Raw genomic sequence first — 13,716 nt, forward strand, 5'->3', positions numbered from 1 at the left:
CATTCTCAAGGTAGTTTTAAGTTGGGAGAAACATTTATTGGTGTTTCTTTTTAATGTTTGTTTCCTAAAAACAATTCAGTGTATTGTAATGACTTCACTTTAATGCACAGTTTAAAATTGTATCTTTATATTTTTACCATTATATTGCCACAAAAGGCATTAAATGAGGCACAAAAATAGAGGCATGGCATTGTGAGTGATCACTGATTATAATACAGCTTTGTATCTCTACATCTTTGATCCACACTGGTGTTCAGCTTTTACATGCTCCACCCTGTGGCCTCCTCCCTGCCCTTTCATCAGGCTTCCCAGAGCTCATGCCTTCAGTACTCTAAAACAGACCTGGACCCCCACCACACTGACACTTTTTGTGTCTCTTGCACTGTGGCAGCTTTTCCTTGGGGCCCCCCGCTCTGTGAAAGCACCTCTACCTCTGAGCCAACAGCAAACAGGGCTGGGCCCTGTCTGCCCCCCCAGCCCACTCTCCTAGTGCTGGTCCACTCCCTCCAGTCCGTAGCACCTTCTCCTCTGCTGCTGCAGGAGCTGCTCCTAGGTTGTGGCATGGATCTGGAGGCAGACCCTGCACTAGTGCCCTGGGTGTTGGTTGTTTGTCATGGCCGCGTCAGAGTGGTGTAGACAGGCTGTTCCCAGTGTGTGGGGCTGTGTGATGTTTGTACACTAGCTGGCTCAGTGATTGCAGTGTACAGCGGCCTCTGTGAGGGCCCCATGTAGGAGAATGCTGAGTACAGCCCTGATGTTTGGCTTGAATGGGCATAGTAAGGACCTGATCCCTGATGTTCAGCATACTCTGCAAATTGGGCCCTGGAGGCTAGAGAGGGGAAGGCTGAGCTGTAGTGGGGCAGGCTCAGAGAAGTGTAAGCTATGTGGGCCCCTGCTGCCTCAGAGAAGGGAGCTGTGCCAGTGCCTGACTCACTCTTAATCTGGGGTTTAGTTGCTTCAGCCCCAATAGCAGAGCCATGGTGGGGCTGCTGTTTGGACAGCCAGGCTGAGTGTCCACTCGCTGCGGCCAGAGCACTAGAGATGCCATAGGTGTAGGACGAGACAGGGGAGGGGGATGACCCAGATGCTGCACCTGTGCTCTGGGTCACCCCTGGGTGCCCATTCGGAGGCAGATACTGATCAAACTCATTGACGTCAAAAGGCTCCATGTTAGCTATAACCTCATGGCTCATCTCTCCAATGTCCACATTTCCAAAGTCAATGTGAGGTTTTCCTCCAGGGCCTCCCTCTGTTGCCATGGACCCCCGACAGATCCCAGCACCTTCCCTCTTGCTGTCTTTTCCAGGCTGCAGCTCTGTCTTGGGAGTTGTGGGTGGTGTCGGAGGGCTGTGACTCTGACCTGTCAACACAATACAAAGAGATCAGTGTTTGATATGTTCTCCTTATGACAGTCAATATACATTCTTTTGTAAACTGGGGGAGTGGGAGAGGCCTGCAGCCACCTGCAGCATGAGGATGCTGCCCACCTGCCAAAGGGGACCCATCCCCCCCACTTTCAGTCTCCTCCAGGTCAAGGCCCGTGTAGTGGGACTGCCCGAGCTCACCCTCCGAAAGGCCGTCAGCTTCAGTGCTTGAGCCTGAGCCCATCTTGCCATTCTTGCGTCGTCTTGGCTGATACTTGTAGTCTGGGTAGTCCTTCTTGTGTTGCTTCCTCAATCTCTCTGCTTCCTCAATGAAGGGACGCTTGTCATTTTCATTGAGGAGCCTTAATCCAAAAAAAAAAAAGTTAAATACTACAATATACAAAAAAAAATGTAACTACTACAATATATTTTTATACAACGCAGTTCCATGTAGGCTATACGGCTTCTAAATGGCACAAAGACACGCCAAATAACTCCATAGGGTTTAGTCTCAGGATTGCACTCAAGGTAGGTTAATTTAACCTAGGCTTCTGTTAGGCACATTCAATTCAACCAAAATAGGACAGGCACCCTCTCACCTCCAGAGTTTGCCCAAAGTTTTGCTGAGCTCGGCATTGTGCAGATGAGGGTGCTGGTCCGCCAGTTTCCTCCTCGCGGCCTGGGCCCACACCATGAATGCGTTCATGGGCCTCTTCACGTGCGGCTTGTTCTTACCACCGGTGTTCACCCGCACGGGCATTGGCACGAGTGACCAGTCATAACAGTTGAGCACCTGGCTCACGGCCTCACGGATGCCAACGGGAAAGCGCTCATCCTCGTCGTCAGACTTGACGGAGGATGGTCCCGCGGCTGCGTCCAGCTCGTGCAGATGCTGCTGTCGTCTAGTGAGGGGAGAGTCCCCACCGCGGCCTGGGGACAGCGAGTGACTGTCGTCTGACCCGGGGCTAAGCTCCACGTCCGACAGGCTCTGCTCCTCTCTGGACATGGTCCCGCCGTGCGCACAGGCTTCTGGGTGTGCTGCGCTCGCTGCTCTCCGCTTGTGTAAGAAGACAGTTGTCCTACAGTAGCCCGTGTTATGCCCACTGCGGCTCTTTGACCTGCCTCTGCAGATTATAATATAAACTGCCAGTCAGTCTCTACTCTTAGCCTCCGCTGCAAAACTCTGTGAGGGTTCCACATTAAAGTTCTTTCCATCCGGTTGGCTGGTATCATAGGCGGCTCAGTGCGCACCTTGGACCCCAGTTTACCTAGTTGAGACACCACGACCTGTGTCAAATCCACGAAGTCTTTCAGCAGCGCGTCCTGGACGCTCTTCCGCGTACCACAGCAAAATCTCCACGAGGACCTGAAACAGAGGGTCAGCATCAGCAAAACATCAGTCCAGACTCAGGGCTATACATTCGTGGCTTTTTCATGTCTTCTTTGTTTTATTTGAGGACAGTTCTGAATGATTTTGCAAGCTTAGGCATGAACCGTTCTACGCGTGGACTGTGCGTCGCGGCCGCTTTCACTTGCAGCTGGTTTTGACAGTTCCAGAGGATTTGAAGCTGGCGCACAAACCCAGAGAGTAGTCCTGTATAGGATCAACACAAAGTGGATGTAGACACACAAACCAAGTAGTTATACACAGTTTGCTGAGCTAAGCGCTCTTGTTTAGCCTTCCGCTCGATCACTTCTGGTCATTTATGGTTAGCTACTGTGAGAGTAGTTTTCACATAGGCCTACAAATCACAGGAACTGATTGAACACAATTTGTAATGATAAACTGTAAACACATTGTTGAACTGATTAAACTGACTAAAAATACTTCATGCAGTGAGCCGTCGAAGTAATGTGCGTAAAATATAGCTTCGACTCGAATCACGCTCTATTGTCCTGATATTACGCTCACATCAATAATGAGTGTGCTTTGTGCTTGTGCTCATTAGCCATGCCTCACTTCACAACAATTTCTTATGGTGGTTGTGAAAAAATACTTTACTTGATAGTAATAATTGTAATTGTAATAATGTTTAACTTCTGGGAGCATTCCAACGCAAAATAGGCTCCTGGCTAATTAATCCAAATGTAGTTTTTAAACCGGTATGCACACTTGTTGCACGTAGAGGGGACAAAAGTTAAGAAGGTTTAAGTTTTAAAAACACTAAGCTCATGTTATCATTTCATTAAAAAACCCTTTCAGAAAAAAGAATAATGTGAGTTTTGTTAGAATGGTTGAAACACTTTGGCTAGTTAAGTGTGAAGACGACATCTACGCGATTAACTGATGTAACAGCGTCAAGCACTAAGTGTATCTTACTTCTTGAATAGCAGGTCTCCAGGTTAACTCGAAAATCCACGAGAGCCTTGTTTCCACTGATGCTCCCTCCCTTGCGCACTTGTTCGCCCTTTCGCCGCTCGCGCTCGGTGCTGCTGTATGAATGTGTGCTCTGTAGTTACCAGGGCTTAAAGAGCCCCTTGTGTAAGGACCAGAGGGAAAAAAACGCACACGTACAATTTTTAAAGAAGCAGTGGTCTGTGTCCATAGAGCGCATTGATTGGACCAAATCTGATCACCATTAAATGTACACAGTTTTCAACTATAGTTAAACAATAGTTCAACATTCAGTAGCCCGAGTGTTAGTAAGGCTACTCACAAACTGTTTTAAACTATGTTATCATTGGCAGTGTTGTCATATCAGTTTTGATCTGTTCTTCATTTACAAGTCGTAGTTAACTTGGTATTTTATAAGGATCCAAAACGCACCAAACACTCCGGCCGTGTCGTTTTTGTGTACCATCAGTGCGCACAGGTATGACTCACGCGCACCCACACCTACAGCGCGGCTGTTCCGCCAACAATGACCCTTGTGAACTTGCCATGCGACACAGTGGCCCGGATAAAGGACTGATGTTCACTGTAGTAAATAACCAAATAAATAAGGGCGCGGCTTGATTTTCCAGCGCAAGTACAATATTTCTTCTTATTATTAACGAGTTCTTATAAATCCCATTAGACAACTGATTAAAAAATTCGTATTTATTTTTTTTTATTGATAAAGCAATTTAATTCCATATAAATACATAGGCCTATGTGACCTGTAATAGGACTACTTTTATTTTATCACATATATGTAATAGCAGGTTCATGTTAAAGTGAGGCACAAGGACTCATGGGAGCAACAGCGCATTGATTTGTATACAGAAACAGAAAATGAAAAAAGTAATTACAAATGACGCAAGAACTGTAATTAAAATGAACGTGAGTCTGGTCGTTCATTTCGGGTGTGCCACAACATGTGTTATTTCTTTGCGGCCTTTGTTTTATCTCAGGTGAATTGCAATCATAGGATAAAAATGAGCGCCCCCATTTCACGCCAAAAGAGAAGAGGGCAACAAAAAGCACTTTTGTCCAAATGAGAAGAAAGACAAGCAGCCTACACTAGGGAGAGAGTCAGCGTCTTGAGACCGGGGAGTGCTGCACATCATGGGCTGATGAGAGGCCTTCCATGGGACAGGCCACACGCGAACGTAAGTGGAGCTTTTTGGCCCAGCGTGCTACTTTTGGTGCAGTAGGCAGATTTGAGGAGCAGATTTGGGTAGCGTCGATATATTAACTCAGATATTTGAGTAGACCTAACTTTTTCATAAAGTTATAACCTACCTTTCTGAGTAGGCTAATCTACTTGAGTATAGTTTTGGTTATATACTTTTACAAAGTAAAAGTACTCTTATTTCAGTAAAAGGTTTAGTTACTTTACCAAGGACAAATGCTTACTGCTGACAAGATAAGACAAGAGGCTATGATAAGCTTACTTTTTCCTACATCGCTCTGATGACTTATAGTTTTTCTAATTTTTGCAGTAGGACCCATGAATGCCAGGTTTTATTCATGCATAAATATTTTGTCCTTTAAATTACAAATTAGATGTTACATCCAGACACGCAGTTACCCTTATTTAATTACTTAATTTCCTCAAATACTTTTTTACTACTTTGCACTATTTAAGTAATAGTATTTTGAAGTGACTATATCCAAGGTCAAGGTGTGTAAATTCTATGACCCCAGCTCCAAAAAGCACTGTGCATAATAAAGCACCTGTATCATGTGACAATAAGTATCAAACTAAAATCCAGAAAGCACACACGCACAGTAAGAATTTGTTTAGCAAGATTACTCTTGAACCATATAGGTCCTATCAGGGTTGCCTTTTAGAACAGATCTACAGTCACAAAGATGCCATGTCTATTTTGCTATTTAATTATCAGAATTACACTGCCGGAAACCTGTTTCCTAACAACTGGATTTACTATATTTGTGTACTGTAAACATTTTGGTCCATCATCAAGTGAGTGTCTCTGTAATAAATTTTTATAAGCATCTAAGTTTTCTGTAGTAGTGTTGAGATTAAATTAATTCTTTAGTCTTGCAGTGTACACACTACTGCACACTTTTTATGATTAATAATAATGGCAATAATGTCCTGTAAAACAGAAGGCCTATGCATTTATGCATTTTCAAGTAAAAATGGTGCTGATAGCCTTCACCATTTCTTACTAAAGCCACAGTATTACCAGCAGTTACTCTTTGGCTGTTTTTCAACTAATATGTCTCTGTGACATTATCAGAAGCGTTTCAAACTTTTTATGTGCTGTGCGACTATGGGGCATGCTTGAAAAATGATAATTGGATGGGATGAGAGGCAGGGGGACATGGAGATCATTTGCAGGAAATATGTTCAAGAATTCCGTGAACAAAAGTGACCTTTGTTCGGATATTTTTGTCTGGCAATAATTGCTGTTTGGGACGTCATTATGGCTTCCTCCAGTGAATATTCCAACATAACTTGATAAAACAATTATGAAGTCTTAGAAAAGTTTGTTTGTTAAATGAAACATATACAGTATTTATTAATGTTATTCAATATCTATATAATCAATCATTGTGTGAGTATTGCCTGGATTAAGCTGTTTTAGTTGCTTTGCAGTGTCAGTTTCTATGCAGTGTGAATCCAAACAAAAGTCATATATGGACAAAAGCCATCATTGGACATGTAAATAGAACACATGTCTGATACTGTGGATTAAAATAGAGGGAAGACGGCTGGTGTATCATCGTAGGAGACATAGGAGGAGTAAGAAGTCACTTTCCAATCATGGGATTTTCTCGGAACATTGAATTAAGCAGCATGAACAGCAGGGGCCTGGAGGGTCCGGGGGTGGCTTGCCGCAGAAATGCCTGCATGAAAGAGCTTGTTGTTTGGTTCTCGGAGAGTGAGATGAAAGTGGAGAGGCAGACTGTTGCAGATCCTTCTCTCATCTCCTTCACACCCTGCGGCCTCCCTCGCTCTGCCCATGTGAGCTGGGGTTCAAACTCCGGGCCTGCAGCTGGGACACGCACACTCTCTGGGCATGGGCATCTATTCTCTGCCTCCCATTAAGATTAGCAGTCCTGATAAAAAGTGTTGAGATGTATATTTTTGGATTGTAGTTTTGGAAACTTTCTGATCCATGGGCCACAGTAACCATTATCCAGACTTGTTAACCCTCACAAATATCGACTGATCAGTTAATAATGACAAACTGGTTGAAGTTTATATGAGTAAAGAGAAAGTTTCTTAATATAAATTTGCATGTAAGGAGATTAAACAAAGAACTTGGACAAATTTAAATCAAGAAGCACAAACAAAGCTAGTCTCATATAGCCCAGTTATAATTATTTAATCTCTACAAAGACTTGCATGCAGTCAATGAGTGGATGATGAGATTGAACCATCGACCTTTGGCTCTCCTGCTGAGCAACAAATACAAGAGGGTGACAGAGGAAAGAGAAAACAAGGATTTGAAAGGTTTACAAGTTGTAGATGACTTTATCATCAGGAGTTTTGAACCTGGGGCTATAAAGACGTCAATCCTTAAAAAGCGATGGAACCAATGAGGAGATCACTCGCACATATCCCATAATTAGCATGCTAACTGGCAGTTAAATCCTGCACAAAAGGCCAACTGTTGCTAACTCAAGGGACAATGGACAAAAGGAGACAGGAGGAGCCCCCATATCACCCTAATAGTGTCCCAGCCTGGCTTCTCCAGTTCCAGTTCACCCAACGCACTAATTCATTCACTCACTGACTTGCTAATGAAAAGCTGATAGCCTCCAGGCCTAAGGTTATGGGGAGCTTGAACCTTCATCCCTGTTTTCATCGCTTTTCATCTGAGCAGACTGAAAACTCTCAGGGAGCACAGAGCTGCAGCATATGGCTCTCTCTTCCCCTCCTGGCTGGGTGCAGGGGATTTTGAGTATGGGAACAGTCTGGAAAACAGACAAACAGAGGATATGTAATTATAGTAGGGATGGAGGACTAGCTGCTCGTTGGAAGTGCAGAGTAATAGAAATGTAATGAGTTTTTTTTTCTTTTTTTAATTAAAATCAGGAGTGTGAAATTGCTAGGTATTCCTGAAATGATGCAGACAAATAATCACATTTACCTTCATATAGGCCTCTCCAGATGATAGAAAGCTCATTTGTTCCTTCTCTAAATTCAAATGAAATTACAATTTTTAACAAACACTTGGTGTTTCATATTTAGGTTAGCACCAACCTGAGTATGAGGTATGAGATAAATGTATTTTCATACGCTGTAGTCATGTTAATTTCATTTATTGTCTTTAAAATAATGTAATAATTTCAAAAGTTAAAACATGCTGTTACTCCATAATTGCTAGAGAAACAAACACACACACACACTCACAAATTGTAATCTGTCTTTTTTCTGACCAAATTATGTGTTTATTTCATTTGAGAATACAGACTTCTAGCAAAACTGACCAAGACATTCACCATTATATTGAAATTACTGAATACAATTAAAATATCTGGTATCTCTTTATAATAACTACACCTTAATTTGCCGTAATAAAGCATTAACAAAGACCCAAATCTCAATTGAACAAATAGTTTATCAAGAGTGATTCAGGCTTAGTAACCTAATTAAGGGGTTGGGGTATCAGGGATTATTGATTGTTATTATGAATGAAGTCTTTCATACTAATTGAGATTAATCATATGGGAGTTATCATAAGTGTTTCCTAAACTGGGGTTTTCAGATTTTAACACATCATACTTCCCCAGATATGCTTGTAACACATAAGGTTTGTAGCTCTTTATCTATGTAGTATAATGGATTCCAGGGCCATCTAGTGGCTTAAATTGAGCACTGCAAGTGAATTAAGTACTCAGATGTCCATTATACTGTGGATATCAAAAAACACATGTCAAACTATCTAATTATTTTCTTTATTTGTTTGTATTCTCAGCTTTTAGCTTGGACTTGTTGTGTGCTCCGGAGCTTAAATAAAGTAGGCCTATAAATGTACAAAGCTGGAAGAATTAGCAGCCGAGACCATTTGTATGTTGCACAAATTAACATTCACAGTCTCATCAAATCTTCCTCTCTGCAAGTTTATCATTGTCCAGGTTCATTTGACCAGCAAGAACATTCTGTACCGTACCACAATACAAAAGAAAAATATTGCACAAACCAAATAAATATTGCACAAACCAAAAGATGATGAGGCCTATAGCCCCTGTATTTTACCTAGAAAAAAGGTGCAAAAATTACGAAACGAAAGAAAAATGTGTTGTACTCTGCAGAAGAATAACCTGCTGAAAAAGAGTAATTGGCGCAGGCCTGATTTGATATTTGTTTAATACAAATTAATTAAATAATCAAATTCTGACTACACAAAACCCTTAGAGAAAAATCATATCCATAAGAAAACATTAGGTTGCACTAAGTAAGGCAAATGGGTTAAAAAGTGTGCTGAATATCTTGTTCACTTTTGTAGGTGACTGGATCCAGGGGTAAGGCGCTCTGCAGGATGTCCAGCTCCATCTGGTTGTTGTCCATGTCCAGCACACACATGACATTGTGGTTCCCTGATGTGATGGAAGTCCTTCTGTCCTCAGGCCAGTGGTTGCCTGATGTGATCGAAGTCCTTCTGTTCTCAGGCCAGTGGTTGCCTGATGTGATCGAAGTCCTTCTGTTCTCAGGTCTGTCCTGACCCACTGCTGGACATGCAGTCAACAGGTCTTCCTCTTCCTCTGCGCTGCTCAGAGTCACCTCGTTTTCATAGCAGAAAGAGCTCAAAGATTTTGGGATCAAATCTTTAGAGGTCTTGCATTCTGAGGAGGCACGACTGCATGTTTCTTCTAAGTCTTTGACACTCAAATGAGGTGTGGACGGCACCTCATAAGTGTTGTGAAAACGGGCATAGTCAACCTTATAACGATCTCTGTCCTTATAGATGACTGGCTCAAACCTGTGCCCCCAAAAGATTTCTTGTGCCAGATAAGAACTACGGAACTGTGTGGTCATGGCTGTAGCCTCCACCATGCCCTCCAAGATCACTATTATCTCAAAGTCATCCGTTTGCAGATCATCTTTGCTCAGTGTATACAGAGGACTGTCTTTGTCAATCTCATGCACTATAACCAGTGGGGACACTAAAAACAGCCTGTCCGTGCCTTCATCATATCCCACATTCAGGTCCATCTGCTCCAGTGGGATGAACTCCCCTTCCTCTGTCACATAGGAGCGTATAAGCTGGGCCCTCACGTGAGCCTCCACAATGTGGCTCTTCCGTAGGTTGCCCACCCTCCACATGAGACACATCTTACCGTCTCGCAGGGAGATTACAGCATTTTTAGAAAACATGAGAGTCTGGTTCCTCTTCTTGGGACGTGCCATCTTGGCCATGATGGTGCCAATCATAAAAGATTCAATGATACAGCCCACAATGCACTGCACCACCACAGTTATCACTGCCACAGGACACTCCTCTGTCACACAACGCCAGCCATAACCAATGGTGGTCTGAGTTTCCATGGAGAAGAGGAGCGCCCCCACAAAGCCCTGTATGTGGAGGATACAGGGCATTCTCAGAGGCTGATCAGTGGTTGTTTGGCCCATGTTTGGTCCACTCATCATACCATGTCCGGACACATTACCCTGAAAGTCCCCATGTGCCAGAGACACTCCATAGAAAATCAGTCCAAAGAAGAGCCATGAGATAACGAAGGCAGTAGCAAATAGGAGTAGCAGGTACCTCCAACGTATGTCTACACATGTGGTGAAGATGTCAGCCAGGTAGCGTTGGCCCTTTTCCTCCATGTTTGTGAAGACCACATTACATTGTCCATTTTTCTTTACAAAGCGGTTCCTTCCCTGGGTGGAGCTTCTGGTCTGGATCCTGCCGTTCATGCGCTGTCTGCTGGGTCCAGACCTCCTCCTGTTGAAGTCATCTCCCTCTGTGTCACAGGCTGTCTCCAGGCAGCAGTTAGAAGAGCCATGGCCATTTCTAAGACGCAGACTGCAGATCTTCTGATGCTCCTCTTCTGGTAAAGTGTCGGACACAATGCTGTACCTATGATAAGGATAGACCAGGATTTGATCAGAAGTTATCACTCCTCCAGAATATTACATCATTTTCAAAGTGATACTGTAACTGGAAACTCAAATCAGTCTGGTCAAATGGTTGAAATCAGCATGCTTAAGTCAGTTTGACCTGGCCTGCTGACATGATGTCCCTCTCCTTCAGCATTATAATCTGGAAGGTGAGTAGAGTTTATCTCTGTGGGAAGAACTTTTGTTCCCGCAGCTAATGGGATTATATTCTGATGCCTGGATTTATTGGATTTCGAATATATATGTTAATATATGATCTGAAAATACAGATCAGATTTTAGGCAAGGGACAAAGGTAATTATATATATATATATATATATATATATATATATATATATATATATATATATATATATATATATATATATATATATATATATATATATATCCATCCATCCATCCATCCATTTTCGTCCGCTTATCCGGGGCCGGGTCGCGGGGGGGAGCAGCCTAAGCAGGGACTCCCAGACTTCCTTCACCCCAGACACGTCCTCCAGCTCCTCCGGGGGGACCCCGAGGCGTTCCCAGGCCAGCCGAGAGACATAGTCCCTCCAGCGTGTCCTGGGTCTTCCCCGGGGCCTCCTCCCGGCGGGACATGCCCGGAACACCTCCCGAGGGAGGCGCCCAGGAGGCATCCGGAACAGATGCCCGAGCCACCTCAACTGGCTCCTCTCGACGTGGAGGAGCAGCGGCTCTACTCCGAGCTCCTCCCGTGTGACTGAGCTCCTCACCCTATCTCTAAGGGAGTGCCCAGCCACCCTGCGGAGGAAACTCATTTCGAGCGCTTGTATCCGCGATCTCGTCCTTTCGGTCACTACCCAGAGCTCATGACCATAGGTGAGAGTAGGAACGAAGACTGACCGGTAAATCGAGAGCTTCGCCTTTCGACTCAGCTCCCTCTTCACCACAACGGTCCGATACAGCGACCGCATCACTGCCGAAGCTGCACCGATCCGCCTGTCAATCTCACGTTCCGTCCTTCCCTCACTCGTGAACAAGACCCCGAGATACTTGAACTCCTCCACTTGAGGCAAAGACTCCCCACCCACCCGGAGAGGGCAAGCCACCTTTTTCCGGTCGAGAACCATGGCCTCGGACTTGGAAGAGCTGATCTTCATCCCAGCCGCTTCACACTCGGCTGCAAACCGCCCCAGTGCACACTGCAGGTCCTGGCTCGATGAAGCCAGCAGGACAACATCGTCCGCAAACAGCAGAGACGAAATCCTGTGGTCCCCAAACCGGACCCCCTCCGGCCCCTGACTGCGCCTAGAAATTCTGTCCATAAATACAATGAACAGAACCGGTGACAAAGGGCAGCCCTGGCGGAGTCCAACATGCACCGGGAACAGGTCTGACTTACTGCCGGCAATGCGAACACAGCTCCTGCTCCGGTCATACAGGGACCGGACAGCCCTTAGCAAAGGGCCCCGGACCCCATACTCCCAGAGCACCCCCCACAGGAACACCACGAGGGACACGGTCGAATGCCTTCTCCAGATCCACAAAACACATGTGGACTGGTTGGGCAAACTCCCATGAACCCTCGAGCACCCTATGGAGAGTGTAGAGCTGGTCCAGTGTTCCACGGCCAGGACGAAAACCACACTGCTCCTCCTGAATCCGAGGTTCGACTATCGGCCGGATTCTCCTCTCCAGTACCCTGGCATAGACCTTACCGGGAAGGCTGAGAAGTGTGATCCCCCTATAGTTGGAACACACCCTCCGGTCCCCCTTCTTATACAGAGGGACCACCACCCCGGTTTGCCAGTCCAGAGGTACTGTCCCCGACCGCCACGCGATGTTGAAGAGGCGTGTCAGCCAAGACAGCCCCACAACATCCAGAGACTTCAGGTACTCAGGACGGATCTCATCCAACCCCGGAGCCTTGCCACCAAGGAGCTTGCCAACCACCTCAGTGACTTCGGCCAGGGTGATGGATGAGTCCGCCTCCGAGTCCCCAGCCTCGGCCTCCTCCTCGGAGGACGTGACGGTGGGATTGAGGAGATCCTCAAAGTATTCCTTCCACCGCCGGACAACGTCCCCAGTCGAGGTCAGCAGCTCTCCCCCCGCACTGTAAACAGTGTTGGTGAAGAACTGCTTTCCCCTCCTGAGGCGCCGGACGGTTTGCCAGAATCTCTTTGAGGCCGTCCGATAGTCCTTCTCCATGGCCTCCCCGAACTCCTCCCAGCTCCGAGTTTTTGCCTCCGCGACCACACGGGCTGCAGCACGCTTGGCCCGCCGTACCCGTCAGCTGCCTCAGGAGTCCCCGAGCCAGCAAGATAGGACTCCTTCTTCAGCTTGACAGCATCCCTTACTTCCGGTGCGGGTTCTGGGGTTCGCGACAGGCACCACAGCCTTCCCCCAGCCCACTCGGACTCCATCCCGGAATCCGGGAGAAGTCCCGGAGGTGCGAGTATATATATATATATATATATATATATATATAAAATGACCTTTGTCCCTTGCCTAAAATCTGATCTGTATTTTCCGATCATATATTAACATACATATTCGAAATCCAATAAATCCAGGCATCAGAATATAATCCCATATATATATATATATGTATACTAGATCTCTATCTAGAAATGTCTTACCTATTAGACCGACTTGTTCCCATGGCAGTGGGGATCATTGGAGAAGGCCAGACTCACCTCACTTTGGTAAACTGATTTTAAGTGTCCTGTAACAAATTCATAAACAAAGTCAAGAGCACTGAAATAAAGGCATTTACTTATTTACACCTTAAAAAAACATGCACTCATGCTGTGAGGGGTTTCTTCTCCACAGACCTGATTTGTATCTTTTCTGGTGGATATAGTCTTCTGCTTGACATTATTCCTTTGCCTCAAATATTTCGCAGACTGATGTAAATTTGATCAATT

At 45.1% G+C, this 13,716-nt stretch overlaps 1 protein-coding gene across 1 annotated transcript; it reads right to left on the reverse strand.

Annotated features, from left to right (window-relative positions):
• Positions 1–175: 175 nt before the first annotated feature.
• LOC110162437 (uncharacterized) lies at positions 176–13,451 on the reverse strand. The gene is made up of 7 exons (XM_055152747.1): positions 13,429–13,451; positions 10,707–10,790; positions 10,368–10,625; positions 9,553–10,304; positions 1,964–2,120; positions 1,488–1,726; positions 176–1,360 (listed from the first exon to the last, which is right to left on the reverse strand). Exons 1-7 carry the CDS (start codon positions 13,449–13,451, stop codon positions 612–614), a joined length of 2,262 nt encoding a protein of 753 aa, XP_055008722.1. The 3' UTR covers positions 176–611.
• Positions 13,452–13,716: the final 265 nt, after the last annotated feature.

The sequence above is a fragment of the Boleophthalmus pectinirostris genome, unplaced genomic scaffold (genome assembly GCF_026225935.1).
Source record: "Boleophthalmus pectinirostris isolate CB_2022bp ecotype Guang Dong unplaced genomic scaffold, ASM2622593v1 HiC_scaffold_17, whole genome shotgun sequence".
NCBI lineage: Eukaryota > Metazoa > Chordata > Actinopteri > Gobiiformes > Gobiidae > Boleophthalmus > Boleophthalmus pectinirostris.